Here is a 16,658-nt window from a genome sequence, read left to right as displayed (position 1 = left end):
TCAAATCTGCCAAAACATTCATAGCACATATTACACCTTTTTTTCATGATCTCTGGTCTGTATTCTGCTGTCCATCTGCACCTGAAACAAAGAAGCAGGAGAAAAGCTTCCCAAACCCACTGGGCTGCCAGCCATTATCTTAGAGGGCAATTTCTTTAAATGATGTCTAGCTCTCCTGCTGCTTTCTGCCACGGCACTTGGCTTTCCTGACTCCATCCCTTCTCTGTAGTCCAAGAAGATGCTCTGTGTTCCAAGAGAATGCTCTATGTTAATCAAACAACCATTTTACCTTGGTGAATCTTAAAAATCAAAGCATCCTGCAAAGAAACAGAAGCATACACTGAGAAAATTCCATTCCTGACACTGTTGCTTGAGCCACACTGGACTCAATTTTTACCCTTTCTAAACTGCTGACCCTAATTCTTAATCTTCTTAGGTGGGAGACAATTGTATAGGATCCCCAAAGTCCCATATAGAGGTAAGCACAGACTGCATCCCTGGATATAAGCAGGGCTTTTCCTGAGAACAGGTATCACACCTTCTTCCCCTTTTGGAGTCCATTTCTTAAAAGGTCAGACCTAGTGCTTTACTGAAATCCAGTGATTTGTCAGGCTCCAGTATTTGGGTGACAGCCAAGGGGAAATTTTAATGCAATACCTTACAGTGCAGGTGAACAAAAGCTGAGTGGTTCACCTGTTGTACCTGTGAAATCCTCAGGTAAATGTCATTGCTGTGCCTGGCAGCTGCAGGGAGCAGCTCAAGCCCTTCAGTTTGGGCTGGGACATTCAGTGCTAAAGCAGTAATGATAAGCATATAGTTATCTATAAAAATGAAGACACTTGAAAAACCCCTGAACCCCAAAAGGTTCAGAATTCCACATTCTGATACATTAGTTTTAAAAAACACAAACTGTCAGTCTTTTGGAAAAAAATAACTTGGTTCTTTTCTCAGGTGAGAGCCTGACTCAAAAGCACTACAACTTAATGCTGCAGTACTAAAGGATCTTTTAATTATTCCTACTTTACAGTGATTTAGAAGTGGGATAAGACATGGCATAAATGTTGAGTATTTTTTTACCTACCACAAAAAATTTAAAAACCATTTTAGGTTGTGTTTCAAGTGCTCAGCAGAGCTGATTCCTTGGTGACAGCCATGAAACTGAAGCCACAGAGAATGCCTTAAAAATACCTCTCTGTGTCCAGCTAAATTTTTGGGAAGAGTTGATGTTTCACATATTTCTCTTCCTGTCTCATTCAGACACAGGACCACAAAGAAATGCACCAACAGAACCAGGGGCAGAATTCAAGCAAATTCCCTGCAGGGGGTATTCTGACCATGCTTGTGCCATTACTGTGTTCTCTCTATATTTTGTTTGCAATTTCATAATATTTGAGCACATGAATATCTCCATTATGAATGCATTTCCCCCTACTTCTCATTTTCCCCCACACATATGCTCAAAGCCATATAAATTACATGGCCACTAAATCAAAAGATGTCACAAATAATGGGATCTACTCTGTGTTGGCAGGGCTGGCTGTGGAAGCCACGTAAAACCTACTTCTAGATGAGTTTAGTCCTGCCTAGATGAAGTCAAAAATGTCTTTACCAATGTCTCTGCTGAGGGTACATTAGACAATGTACTCTTTAAATACGTGTGGGGGTATTGAAATTTAAATGAAAATAAATCCATCCACATCATAATTGAAATTTCTATTTATTAATAAGTGGTGCAGTTTTTAAAGACAGAACATAAAAAAAATCAGTTAAGAAGTATTGTTTGCATAATATATTGAAATAAACATATTAAATTTGTTCAAATATTGGATTGTGCCAGAATAGAAATTACACATACAGTTTAAAAATTACAATAAATAATATTATAAAGAGCACTAAAGGCCACTTGTATAAAAGTTGTGTTCCCTTGTCAGCCAGAATCTGAAAAGCATCTTTGTAGCATGGAGATTTCAGTGAGCAAGGCACAAATACTAGTAATAATAAGATGCTATAACTAGAAAACAAAATGCAGTAGGCTGTGTAACCTTCAGTCTCAGAGTGTTCTTCATGATGGGAATAGGATCCCATTTTCAGTATTTTGCTTCAGTTAACTTCAGAGGGAAGATACCCAAAGCTGAACTGGGGAGGGTCAAATCTTTCAGCCTAAAATCCAGAAGGAAAAGTGATACCCAGGATCTTCATTCCCAGAGTGCCCAGCTAAAAACACTTGAAAATGCCCCTTTTCCTCTGCACCTCTTACAATAATCTTCAAATTGAACACTCACATCCAGCTGTGCTCCTGAAAAAGTGACATCCCACCAAATTCATGAGGTGCTGTAGGCAATTTAGGTTTGCAGCTCTCAGGCACCTAGAGCTTAGTGCTGGGGGCTGTGGGGTGCAAGGAACCCAGATCCAGCTCTTTCCTCACATGCTCTGCAGTGAGCAGGACGGATTTCGTTCTTACCTAAGCAGATGTGACACCTCTGCAGCAGCTGGGCTCCCAGCAGGGAGGAGTGCTCCTCACTCTGCATTTTCTGATTGCTTTAGGCTGTGATCTTGCAAACTGCTTGGACCTCGGTACTCTCCTGGAGGCCACAAGGCAGCAGCCCCACTACCCCCAGGCTCAGGGGGGCTTTAGTTTGCAGCGCTCATGGGCCACCAGTTGAAGCAGAAAAAATTTAAGTAATTTCCACTCTGGACCATAATAATGCAGCAATGTTACAGATAAAAACAGAGCAAATACAGCCAAAGTCTGTTTAGGGACTTTTTAATCAATCTCTCTGTGGGTTGAATTCCCTTTTATTTTGTTAGGAGCCAGACTGATTAATTCAGGGCAGGGAAAAGCCAAGGCAAGGACAACAGCCATCACCTGACTAGATTTTATTTTTTTTAAAGTGCCAACTCCTTAAGTAGAGCATAAGCCACATTTATCATTCCTTCATATTTCAACTAAACATTCACTTTTGCCTTAATCTAATAGCCCCAGTCTGCATCTAAATTTAGGAAGCTTAATTGATAATAATCCTACAAAGAGAGGCACACAATGTAAACACAGGTTCACCTTTTTGAAAACTTCCAGACATGTGGCACTGGTTAGGGACTGAAAATCACTCTCAGAATGTAGCCAAGAAAAATGTCTCCAGATCAGTGCTGTCCTTCAGAAGGAAATTTATAAATAAAGGGAGATTAGAACCCAGCCCTGCTCCCAGTGCCTCACTACGAGAAGGTTTCTAATTTACTTCAAGGAGAGCAGAGAAAAGCTCCACAATTTCAAATTACAAAAAATACCTCAAGGCCTGAAATGAGATGAGAGTCATCAAAGTCATTAATACTTTTTAATATTATGTACATGCAAAGTACTAGTGTCAGTAGAGATGCTAGAAAGATCTGACCCTAAGAGGATTGATAATTCTTAAACTGAAACATCATGCAGAAGAAAGTATGAATCTAATTAATTCCTATTAAGAAGACTATTATTGACCCAGATGCCTTTCTCAAATTGTGAATAGAGACTCCTTGTGTGTGGAAACATGTCTTGACCTTCCTAATGTTGCTGGGATCATGCATAGTTTATTTTGCTTTGCCCAGTATCTATGGCCAGCACATAAACTGCAGTTCCAGGGTGGATGCACCCCCTGGACTCACCCTGACTGGAGTCTGATGAAGTTTGTGTGCACATCCAAGATCAGGGATGGTCTCCAGATCTCACCTTGCTGGTGACACCTCGACATGTATCTGTTGTCAGCACAGACAGCAGAACTGATGTATGTCCTATTTTTGATCCTGATGAGGTAAAGGGTAGAGAGCTGCTAAGAACAGCACCCTCATGAACAGGGCAGTGACAGGTTTCAGTGCTAAGAAACAAAAATAAATATCAAAATAAGCTAATCAGATATGACTGTCTCATTTCTTGGATCTCTTTCACAGGACCAAAAGATATCTACTGCAGAGGATCTTGCTGAGTATATTGCCAGTGCTTTTTAAGAAGAGGCAGATCTTTTCTGGAATCATTAAGTATTTCATGATGTGGCTACAAATACCTGACCTGACACCATTAAGATGCACATTGCAAATTGGTGACTGCAGGCCAGAGAAAATACTAACCTCAAGACAATTCAGCTGCTAAGTGTGCAGAGTGCAGGGCAGCCCAAATCCTGCTTTCTCTGGGGCTGTACTCCGTGAGCAGGTGAATATTTATCCAAGTCTCTGCCCTTGCTTGGATTTTCTCTTGGAAAGAAGATACCTTTACGTGGAGGTTATTTATGGATTTTCAACTGGGTTTATACTGATAAAAGAATCCTTTTATATGTCATGGAAGAGACCAGAAACTTGAACTGAAGAATTTCAGTGGGAATTGGACAGGGAACTGCATGGCATAGCCACTGTCAAGGACAGTCACAAACAAATTGATCAGACTGCACCTGTTTTTGGCTGCCTTGATTTTTGATTTCTTAGATATAGAAAGTATTTAAAGAAGGACCAAACTCAGAGGAAATCAGTAGGGATGACAGGCCCTTGACATACAGGAAAACTGAAGGAAGCCTGTCTAGCACATACTTACATCAACTTCAGAGCTGTAGCAACGTTAAAATAATTTCTCATTCTTTTCCATTCTCTTGTCATGTGAGGGTTAAATCTCACAAGTTGCCACAGGTATCTATTACTATTTTAGAAAATCTGCAACAGGTACAATACAGGTATTTCCAAAAATCACAAAGGCCAAATTCTGAATGTGCCAAATTATAACAAATTACACTTTGGTAATTTAGTTTTATTCTTTGCAAATTTAGCCACAAAACTGTGCCAAACACAGATTATCTTTCAGGTCAATGTTATTTTGTCAATTAAGTAATTACCAAAATTGTGCCTCATATCATCATAGTTATTGGCTTCAAAACAGCTCCATGGACTCAGCCCAGGCTCAAAGGATGTAACTGGTCTGCAGTATTTAATCCAGTAACAACTGCAATTTGTTCTCCCTGAAGATCCATCCCAGAAGGATGAATCATGATTTAGCTGAAGAATCAGATTAAGAAGATCCTAATCCTTTAGATGTCTCTTCCAATGGAGAACAAAGAGTGAAGATGAAGGCAATGCCCACGTCTGGGAAAGAACAGAAGCTCCCTGGATGGAATGACTGTTATGAAATGTTCACAATACTGAGGAATTAAACCAAAAGTTTGCTATGGTTGGAAAAACCCAGCAAAATATTGCCCACTGGAGTGCTTTCTATCCAGGGCTGTGCAATTCCCAGTGAGCACTGGGAAGCCCAGTGCATGTTCTTGGCTCTGACTGGGTGAGCCAAGGATGCTCAGTTGTGCAGTTGCAGTGTAATACAAGCAGTCTCTACAGAAAATCCCTTTTCCAACATCTTGTTTGGGCCAAATCCTTGCATCTTTGCTGGTCAGGGCCCTGGCCACAGTGGGGAAGTTGTTGTGTGGGGTGACAGGGGTTGTTCTGGACATGAGGTGGGGCTGAGCCATGGCAGAGAGGCTGCACCTTGGATCAGTGTGGGAGAGGTGAGAGCCTTCACACTGATTGTGTGGACTCTGATCACCTGATATCTAAGCAAGTCACCCTCTGCTTTCTTTGAAATTGGTAGACATTTGGTCATTGTAGATAACTTGGTTAAGGTAAAGAGTTAAAAGTGAGATTAATCTCATCCTAAAGTTGGTGTGTGCCTTGGTTCCTGCACCCTGTGCTCACTGACTCCTTCATTTCCCACCAGCTGTAAAGAGTGTACAGCCATCAAGCTGGACATCACATAGATGCTGGACATTTCATGGACACCAGGTAAGACTTATATAGGATATTTGGATATATTGGTTTCACTAGCTTTATAGGTACTACATTCCCACTGTAGCGGTGAACTCTTTGATTAATTTCTTTCCAGTAATCCAACGATTTTCCTGATCTCCTCCTTCTCAATAATTATCAGCTTCCATTAAAAAATATTTGGCTGAGGCCTAGGGAGTGTACTTATCTCTCTGTTGCTCGGGGACATGTGACAAAAATGGTGATTATTTATTTATACATTAATCTTAAATATAGCACACATCCATGGATTTGGAACACTCCATTTCCAAGAGAAAAGGTAAACAGAGAGAAACAGATCCCAGCAGCATCTCACACTGTAGGACTTGCAGGGAAGTAAATAGCAATTTTCTGCACATCTGAGGAGCTCAAAGCACTTGGCAAATATGAGAGAATTGAGCCTTTCAACCTGTGAGCATGTGTGGAAGCGTAACTCCTGATTAACAGATTGGGAAACTGAGGCTGAGTTACATTATGCATCTTACTTAACAGCACCTAAGTCAATAGAAGAGTGGAGTGTATAAACCTGGAGTTTCCTACACTGAACAACCTTATTTTTGTAACAAAGAAAATCTGGCCCCATAAATAGCAAACAGACTTAGCAAAATATTTTCTAAAAAAAAGCATTATAATCTTACTTTGAGCAATTTTATAAACACTAGTGAAGATTTTAAAAGTAGTTTGAGGGATTTCTATCTACATTTTACAATAAATAAATACCTATGATCAGTCCCAGGAGGTGGCTTTGATGATTTAAAATCCTACCCTTAATTTAATTTCAACACTGTATTTCAGGGGTAATTACATAAGAGATCACATCAGAAACATTTAATTCAAAAAAACATTTCAATAAGGTCATCCTTTAACCCAGCTTTTTCCCTGCTCTTGATATTAGAGATTCTTGGCTTGGTTGATTAGAGATCGATTTGTTTATACTGGAAAATGATTCAGACATTTTGTTTCCACAAAGGGATATTGTTCCTGAAAATCTTTTTATTTTGCTGCTCTGTTTACAAAATGTTGCAAGGACCACTGTATCTTGTCTGTTATCAATTCACCATTGTTGTACTGAAGAGTACCAGCTAGATATGTATCATGGAAGAAATCAGCTGTACCATTTATATAGGGCAAAGTCATGCAAACCATGCTCAAAACTAAGCTCCTTAGTTTTGGTAGCATGAAAAAAACTGCATTAGTAAATTGTATGAAATGGTGCAGAATGACTACCACTAATATCACATGCATCTTATGCAGCCATTGGTGTTTTGAACTAGTAAGCTTTGGGTGTAGAGTAAGTGAGATATACAAAGTATGCTTACATTACAAGGAGAAGTCAACCAGTGACTGCCCCCACACGCACTTTTAAACTGGCTTGTTTGACGGGGTCCATATTGAATCTGAAATCCCATCCCCTGTGGAGGACAAAGGCATGGAGCCACTCGGTGTGAAAGGGTCTGTGTCTGTGTCTGTCTCCCCCTCTGCTAGGTAGCGTTTCTCTCTCATCCACGCCGATCCCCCGTTGGGGCCGAACGGGAAGTCGTCTCTCTCCTGGGAGATGCTGAAGCCACTCGGGGAGCGCTCCAGTTCCTCATGGTTGACGGAGAGCAGGGACAGTGGAGTATCGCTGTCTCTCGTTAGGCTCCTTCTCTGCCTCGGAGACACCTTATCTGAGTAAGGGCTTTGCAGGTCCCCTTGGGAGTGGTAGCTAACCTGGGAGTCCATTAATGTAAATATAGGCAAAACTGTTGGCCTTTCTGCATATGAAGTTGAGGAAGGTGTGGCTTGCAGTTTGCCAGAGTTTTGCCCACCTATTGATAAAGGTTGTGAGTGAGCCATGTGACCCCTTGCTGAGAAACCATAGGGGCTGACTTTGTTGACTGGAACCTGCTGGAAGCTGTAAGGAGTTTCACGAGAACACTGCTCAGTGTATTTATATATTATTGTTTTTAATTCAGAATATTTGTTTTCTTCTCTCTTCTCCCTTGCAGGAGAAGCGGTTTCTTTCAATGGACTTATCTCAGCAACTTGTATCTGCAGCTGTTCCATATGATGCATATGCATATCAACAAGAAAATCCAGTTTCTTCCCCATGTCATTTACCTGAAAAATACCAATGTCATGATATTGCCTCAAGTCAGTTGTTCAGACAAAGTCCACACCTCCATACGTGCACTGCCCCTAGCAATGGTGTGCTGCCATGGTTATTGGTCATGGAGGTACGTATGATAACCATGACCTTCCCTCAGAAGCTGTGCTGAGATGGATGACAGCTTATCCTCCAACTGCCCCAGAACAAGAAGACCCACCCCTATGAACTGTGCCAAAAACTTATTAGACTTGCCGGATATTTAACAGTACTTTATCTATCAGGACTCTATAATGTGACAAAGTCTTGATATCAGTGCTAAATAGCTATTACCAAAATACAATATATGGAATTACCTTTGCCTACAGACCTGCTTGCTAACTGTTAATCAGAGAATCATCTAGTTTGGAAAAGACCTTTGAGATCATTGGGTCCAACCTATGACCTAACACCACCTAATAGTCCCACAACACCAGGGTTACATATCAAGACTATTTTCCTTTCTCTTTTGGATAGGACCCAAGAACAGACAATCATTTTGAGTCCAGACCCTGCAAGAAAAGGACTTGCTCTCATGAAACACCAGATATGATAAGTACTGAAGTTACAGGAATTAAAAAGTCCCACTTCAACATCATGGTTAGGATCTTCTGCCACACACAGTGATACTGAATTTTAACAAGTTTCAAAAGGTACACTTCCCAGGTAAGTAAATTCTTCCATGAAAAACTCAACAGTTTTGTGATCATTAGAACAAGATCTCTGTAAGTCTCCACCAGCACCAGCACAATTCTGCCTGGGTCAGCCAGAGTCATGCAGAATTCATGTCAGCTCTGTCATTTCTGAACAAGCACCTCAGCCTCTGTCATTGTCATGAAATTACTTACCTGCCTCTCAACTTTAACAAATTTTCCCATCATACTTTGGTCTTCAGTATCGGCTGTAGATGCTTTGGCTACATATGGTTCATTTCTATAATGAATTAATAACTCTATTAGTGTTCAGTATTTCTTTGCAGCACAATAAGAAATTTATATCAGAAAACAGAATTTCCATCTTGTTGCTTTATTCATATAGATCTTTGGAGCCTTTTTAGATGTTTATACAAACAGGATTGAAAGTCTGTTCTAGGTGATGCTAATGCATTCCTAAAATATATAATCTAGATTTTAAATTTTGTTTTTCAAATTTAAGATAAAGATTAAAAAGCCTCAGAAGTTCAAAAAATTTAAATTAATCTCTACTTTGTTGGAATACTTTCAGGTTTGTGAAAATTATTGAGATTGTGCTGTTAGTGGGTCTACAGATGGCCATGTGTTTTTAAATCTAATTCTTTATAATTAATTTCTTTGGAGACTGAATCTGAGTTTCAAGGATGAGTGTGTTTTTTTTCTCAATTTCATTAAATCAAATAGTAAGAGTCTGAGATTGGAAATGCTGAAAAGAGACAGTCTGGTCTGGAGATTTAAACCTGATTCCAGAACAGGTTTTCATCTATGCAATTTCCTCCTGCCTGTCCATCAGATGGATGAAATTCATTAGGTAAGAAGATGATCTCTAAATAAAAAGCTTGATTTAGAACTTCATGGGATCTTGGATGCTCATGATCAAGTTAAAGCTTTATCAAATGGTTTTAAACCTATGCCAAATGAATCAGTATCTTGCCATAACCTATGCCAAAGTCTAGAAAAACAATAAGTGTGCTCTTTAACACGATTTGGAACAAATATACTCTAAAACTTTTAACATGGCCTGTTCTTCTCTTTCCTGATAAAATCCAAAATCTAGCTGTGAACAAATTGTACTAGAGCAAAATCTAAACCTAAAACATTTTGGGTTTTCCACACTGGGTTACTGGTGAGATGGGCCCATGCAGTTTTTGCAATCTGCTTTCCTCCCCAGATGATCACTGCCTCTTCCCTATACTTAGGTCTCTGTCTTCACATTTATGTGGTTTCAGATTTTTCCATGCGTGGGATAATTTATTTTCTGTAAGATTGCTTTTGTTCTGAGCAACCACAACAGCTTTGGGGACAGATTGTTGATGGTCTTGTGTAGTTCTTGATAGATATTTATTGACAGATTGATAGTTGTAAACAACAGGGGAAATGTCATTTATTATTAATTTTTTCCTCTGTGGAATGCAGCAATACAATAATGTAGTGCAACTTGCACACCCAGAAATCTGTTATTACAATTTATTTTTATTTTGAGTCTCTCTCATCAATCACTGGTTTAAAAGCAGCAGAATTAAAAATCTCTGCTTGCCATTTGGTGGGCACTTCAGGGAGATAACTAATTTACTTTCAAACTGTTAGTGATTTTTATTGAGCTTTTAAGTGGGGTATACAAGTTAAATGTTAGAAAATTAGCACATCAGCACTCAAATGTATGTATTTAATTTAAAACCATATTTTCAAACTATGGAGGAGCTGAGCTGGACAATTAAGAAGCCACTGTTTAGATTTCTGTCCCACAATGTTCTTAGGGAAGCCAGCGACTTTCTGGCTCAATGTTTATCCACATGTATCTCACAGCAACATATCCTCTCAGTATCATTACTATAACTGTGGATGAACAAAACTTATTGAAATGAATTAACTTTTTATTTCTGCGTTGGGCTGTGCTAAATACTAGGTATAAAACAATTCACCTGGGAGACTGTTGTGAAGGGTAAGAAAAAGCTCCTCCCTTTTGGGATTTCTTATGCTTGGGAGTAGAAGGAGGTCCAGGTGTAAAAATCATATCTACTCTGAAAAGAAGAAAAGAGCAACTGTGTAAGTCCATCTCCAAATGCTAACACGTGACAGAATATGCTGTGCATCTCTGAAGCAAAGATTCAAAAAGGAAGCATGTGTTGATGTGGGAATATATTGAGGGTTGTGATGGGTCTGCTCTCTTTTGAGTCACAATCAATGCACTGAATTGCAATTACCTGGCAATTTAATGGTAATTAAATAATGCTCTAGCTCTTCCAGACTTCAACATTTGAAACACAACTTTTTTTCCTTCAAAAGAACCAAACAGCATGATTGTCAAAAAATAGCCAATAGCAGCTACTCTTAAAAACGTCAGAAGACCTATCAGATTTTGTGCAGGGTAATGAAAATCAGAACTTGGCAAAAGGCAGAATTTCTGACATTCCTAATAAACCAATAACATTCTGTCAGTTGTTGTTTCTAATTGTCAGCAATATTTTAGTCCTTACTAATTATTCTTTTTGCTTGAAAAACATACAAACTTTAAATGAAGTCGCGCAAGGAAGTCTACTCGATATTTTATTTGGCACAAAAGCAGAAAGATTGTTTGGAATACTCCAACACATGCAAGTATGCTCTTTTACTATATCAAATATTCTTTCATTTGTCATGTCCAACTGCTCAGGTGCTCTGTTTATTCAGCCCACCCTCCCAAAATGTCCACATATCAATCAGCACTAGTCCACAGAGCAGTTTTCTCTATTATTGGACAACTTTGCATGGTTTCACAGTGCCCCATGGAGTTTTGTAAATGGAAGCTGAAAAAGCTCCAGGCAAGCCTCACAAAGCTAGCTAGATATTGGCTTGATCCCCAGGCACTGCTGACAGACATGTTATATACTTGAAGAAAAAGATAGCCCAGTGCATAGAAAATCACTTTGAAATAAGAAATTACAAAGTTCAGCAGAAAGATCAGAGCAGCCTTTCAAAGCCAAGGTAACTCCAGAAAAGGCCCAAATGTGCAGCAAGAGATGCCCTCCCTCAGTCCATTCTTGAGAGAAATGAAGGTGTTCGCGTGGCATTTTGTTGTTCAGAGTCACTGAGGGCCTCAGGGAAGGTGTGAGCACAGACAGCTCCACACATCTGCACACACATCTGCACACACACCTGCACTCAGGCCCACACACGTTTACAGCCCCGAGCTCTGACCCGGGCTCATGGCTCAGGGGATCAGCAGCACAAAGTTTTGTAGTTGTGTCTCCTAAGCGCATCGCAATGAACCACTTGTGTGAGGAAACAGCTGTGGATGCAGATTGCACCTGAACAATCACAGAAGCTTGAAATTCCAACTTTTTTCCAGAGGTCAATTACACCTGAGTGAAACTTTCTGCGTTGATGTATTTTTATACTTTTATGGGATGCTTCACTAGGCACAGGTCATCAGAGAATCCAACCCAAAGAAAAGTTCATGGAGAGCAACTATTGCTTTTATTTATCATCTGTAAAATGGGGAGAAGGAGAGAAATTTGATCCTGATCAAATAAGGCAACCATCAAGAAAAATTCACAGGATTTTTTAACTCTCATGTCCTTGTTCTAAATCTGAGCCAGTGGTCTCTCCCTCCAGCTATCCCTGCTAGCTACTCACTTGCCTTCTGTCTTTGGGAAAAGATTTTCTCATGGACCAGCTACATTGTGCAAAGGTGTAGTTTCTGGGTGGCCTTGTACACAAATAGGCCAATTTTTTATTTTGCCAGCAAAGCTATACATTTCCCCCACTTACCAGAAGATTCTTACCTTGCCTGAAGGTATTTTATTCTGGAAAGCATATCAAGATGCCCTGCTGAGTATTGCTCTATCACATCCTTTACATCATAAGGCCTCAAAGTCTCCTTGAATTTTTTTTTATAGAGACGAAACTGTAGTATTCTGCATAATAAACAGAAAAAATATTAATTTCTTGTATAATTCCACTATGAAAATTTCCAGTTTTATCAAAAATATGGGTGAATTCTCTGAGTGTTTGTAAATTGAGTGTGTTATTTCTAAGCAAGGCAATAAAATACAAACAAAGAATTTATAATATCATACCGTATTTGAAAATTTATAATAGTTGGCTTTGCATAATTAATAGTCTAAAAGAAATGGTTTAAAGCTTCAGAATCACAGTTGGAGCTCGACTTTGAACAACACAAGTCACAGGAGATTTTGAAGCTGTGAAGTTGAAGCTGTTTATTTTATGCTTCAGCCTATTATAAAGCAAATTTATAGTATATGCAATGCTGAATCATTTTCATATTGGTTTTAATTTTTCAGCTGGGAAAGTTTTGGATAGGAAATGCTAATTAGATATAAACACGGAAGCTGAAAATTTAGCAGCAGTTCAGGTTGTCAAGATGTGAAAACTTTTTAGAACTGCCTGAAGTATCCTTGAAGAAAACAGCAGTATCACATTATTATTGTTGTAATGATAATAATATGATTGCTGTTACTATTGCTATTGTTAGAAAATGACCTAGTAACTAGTAACAGAATTCTTATAACAAGGACCACTGCTGGACAGAGCACTTAAAAAATGTTTGGCATTCTTTTGTTCATCTTTTTCTGTTTATACATTGCTTTAAATTAATATATCTTGGTAGATTAAACCAAGAGAAGAAATTTATTTAAATAATGAAATCTTCATCTGGTTTAGACCTGGGTTCTGGATGTTTGCTTTCTCATTAGAGTCTCCAAGTACTTGTTGGTCTGAACTGGGAAATTGCTGTTCTCTGCTAAGATTCTAATTTGTTTTTTATTTAAGGTTGGTGGGTTTTTTAAAGTCTGTATAAACTTTCATTTAGCAAAGATAATTCTATTACAGCTTTTTAAGGGCTGCTGATTCTTAAACTCTGTTGCATATAAATATTTCAAGATTTCAAAATTATACCTGTGCCTATTTTAGCCAAATTATATATGGTAACAGCAAAACTACACATTCAATGACTTAAATGAAAAATAGGGATCACAATGTTATGTTATCAATTCTAATTTTAAATCTCCTTGATCATGACCCTGAAACCCATTAAAAGTTGTTTTGTCTGAAAGAATTACTCCCAACTAATGTTCAGGATCTGGGAACACTACACAAGAAAAAAAAAAAAATCTTGGTTCCCGATTGAGTTTAAATGGAAATTGCATTAATCAATTAGATTTGGACAGGATGTGGGGAAGAAGTTTTTCAAAAGTAACATTAACATGTTTGAAAGCAAGCAGGTATCAGGGAAAAAAGGGAAAGCTATAAAGGACAGGGATGGAGAAGCTTCCAATGGGAGGGGAGAAGTCCTAGGTAACATGAGCAAAGCCTGTGTCACTTGGCTTTCAGCAGCCTTAAGAAAACTTGGAATTTTCAGAAACTGATTCTCCTGCACCCAACTTAAAAAGGACCAGGAGGGTACATATCATGGTTATATACACATAAATATGTGGTTATATTTTTATTACCATCTTCCCTGAAGTTTTTCTAAGATAAATGTGAGACACTCCAGACTTGCAGGACTTCACCTGGAAGGTGGTAAGTCCCTGGCCCAAAAATTAACCACTTCTGGAATAAACAGCAATTGCAATGAAAGCAGAGTATTTTCACATAGGAGCATTTTTCAAGGGAAGAGAGTAAAAAGTACTGTGTAAAGGAGTAACAGAGGATCAGTGAATGAATTCTATTCTATTCTATTATTGCTAAACACATGACCAAGGCTTGCTAGGAGTTTTCTAACCCTAGGGAATATCTCTTGTGACATGAAAATAGAGGTGACACATGCCACAAGCCAAAAACTGCTGAAATTGAGACCTCAGCTTGTATTAATATATGACAGCTGAAAAGTAGGTTGCACACTCATACAATTGTGAATAAAAAGTCAAATCAGCTCAGAGTTTTTTGTTAAGCCAAAGTTTCATATAAGTATTAGTCACTAAATCGAGAAAGAGAATGTATTTATATAATATTTTAACAAGGAACACTACACAATATTATTTTATAATAAAAACACTGTGGAATATCTCACAAAATTATATGTTCAATGTTACTGAAAAACTTTCTCCCTCCTGCATACTTTTAACAGACTGAATAGGGTCTGTCTCATGGTTTTGAAAACATTAGAATTATCTCATTTATTGCATCGAAAGAAAGCAATAACAGAAACAGTGAATCAACATGTAGTAACATGGAAATCTTAATTTCTGAAGCATAATCCTTCAAAAAGACATTTACCTGACAGCTCGGATGGCTGTCTTGAATGTGGGGATCATATCTTCCATAGGGAAATCACTACTGTCACCTCTGTCTTCTGCCATGGGTTCACCTGTTCCTGCATCTGCAAAGCAGGTCAGAAAACCAGATGTGTGAACATCTCACCACACAGTATTTAGGGGGATGTCTGGCTGAATAAAACACTACATAAAGCAAGTGCAATTTAATAAAAATTATCTCTTACAGCTTCTTTCACTGGTCAGGTCTTGAAAAGGATTTAATTATTTCAGAACAGCTGTAAGACACATCATTGAAGGGTCTCCTTTCAGATTCCAGTGTTTCTGAAACACCGGGAACTGTTCTTCCTTTCCAAAGGATCGTTGTCCAAATTATTTCACATAAAGGCTAAAACAGGTTGTAGAAGCCACAGGCCAAGTTCTCCTCTCACTGGCACTGCCTGGAGCTCATGTACCTTCATGAAGGAGAAAATCAAGTTCCTGGTGTGGACACCCAGGCTCCATCCATGGCAGCATGTCCAGCATGCACTGGTGCCAGCTGGCACAAGAGAGGGGAAACTGTTATTTAAAGACCATTTAGATGTTATGGGCAAGAAGAGGAAAATGTGTTCTCAGGGAAGCTGAGAGGAATAATGCCCTATAATGTTGCATGGAGACCCAATGGAAACCTCTGAGGGGAAGCAGGTGTGGGGGGAGAGGGGGAAGGAAGAAGGCATCAACTCCATAAACAAGGTTTAATGAGATGGCAGTGAGGGTGTATTTGAGGTGCCTGGACACAGGCTATTGCAGGGCTGGATGCAGTCCAGGAGGGAGCTACCTCAGCATAGCATCCTTGCTCAGAAACCAAGCCATGATGGCATGGGCTATTTGGGGAATATGGATTGACTGCCCAGAGTGACCACCTCTTCCAGATCAAATAGGCTGAACCCAGCACTGGCTTTATCCTGTATTAGCTGCTGTTTTTGAGAAGGGCTGCTGTTTGATTTCAAGCACTGTTTTGCCTGGACTCTAGGACTCTTTTTCTTGGGCTTCCCCAAACATATTACATAAAACCACGTACCAGACATGCTTGTCCCAAATCTTCAACAGAATATGCAGAAGAACAAAGTAAAATGGGGAGAACAGGGGATGCATGGAAAGAAATCAACACAGATGGGCTACCTTCTGAGCTTTGCCAAAAAGCGTATGCTTTCATTCGGAATGCAGTGCGAAAACGCTCCTTATTATTCAAGACAACATTCTTAGGCTCTTTTGAAGGACTTTCTTCAATGGCATCTACATTCAGAGGGGTAAATAGCTTTCCTTTAGTATTGGTACCACGAACCCGATCCAAGAGACCCAGCTTTTGGCTACAAAATAAGCAAAAGTAATCATTTTCCTCCTTTGTACACTATTAACTTGTTTTCATGATGCTTTAAGTATATAATGGGCTAAATAATTGTTTTGTATACAAGGACACTGCTGGGGCTACCATAATTAATGAATGTCTTTGTAAGCAACAATTAAGCTCCACAGATAATTAACTGTTTTTTATGAGCATTTTTTGGTATCAGTGTTGAAAATGTTACCAGAGGGTCATGTTATCCTCTCCATGCAAGGTATCACAGTGCTTCAGCTCACGTAGCACACCTGAAGCAGGAGTTTTATTATTAAGAGGTGAAACAACACTGCTGCCATGGGCAGGGTGTCATTCACTAGACCAAGTTGCTCAGAGCCCCATTCAGATTTGCCTTAACACCCTTTCAATGATGGGAGCATCCACAACATCTCTGTGCAACCTGTTCCAGCGGTTCCAGTGAGGAATTTCTTCCTTATGTC

General features: G+C 39.2%; 1 protein-coding gene and 1 long non-coding RNA gene across 3 annotated transcripts in view; one reads left to right on the top strand and one right to left on the bottom strand.

Annotated features, from left to right (window-relative positions):
- Window positions 1-1,701: 1,701 nt before the first annotated feature.
- Window positions 1,702-16,658, bottom strand: part of KCNQ3 (potassium voltage-gated channel subfamily Q member 3) — a 190,552-nt gene continuing 175,595 nt past the window's right edge. For both annotated transcript variants that reach the window (XM_023921410.2, XM_086878746.1), the window contains 6 exons: window positions 16,002-16,189; window positions 14,845-14,947; window positions 12,393-12,524; window positions 10,551-10,649; window positions 8,785-8,869; window positions 1,702-7,911 (listed from right to left, as the gene is read on the bottom strand). In XM_023921410.2, coding sequence (XP_023777178.2) covers window positions 7,174-7,911; window positions 8,785-8,869; window positions 10,551-10,649; window positions 12,393-12,524; window positions 14,845-14,947; window positions 16,002-16,189 — 1,345 coding nt within the window. In that variant the 3' untranslated portion in view covers window positions 1,702-7,173. The remainder of the gene's footprint in view (window positions 7,912-8,784; window positions 8,870-10,550; window positions 10,650-12,392; window positions 12,525-14,844; window positions 14,948-16,001; window positions 16,190-16,658) is intronic.
- Window positions 3,925-12,675, top strand: LOC147655289 (uncharacterized). The gene is made up of 4 exons (XR_015283745.1): window positions 3,925-5,790; window positions 7,800-8,027; window positions 8,414-8,602; window positions 9,313-12,675. It is a non-coding gene; the product is annotated as an uncharacterized LOC147655289 (long non-coding RNA).

The sequence above is a fragment of the Cyanistes caeruleus genome, chromosome 1, assembly GCF_971803275.1.
Source record: "Cyanistes caeruleus chromosome 1, bCyaCae1.hap1.1, whole genome shotgun sequence".
Taxonomy (NCBI): domain Eukaryota; kingdom Metazoa; phylum Chordata; class Aves; order Passeriformes; family Paridae; genus Cyanistes; species Cyanistes caeruleus.
The sequence above is the reverse complement of the archived record's forward strand: the minus strand, read 5'-3'. Positions and strand labels throughout refer to the sequence as shown.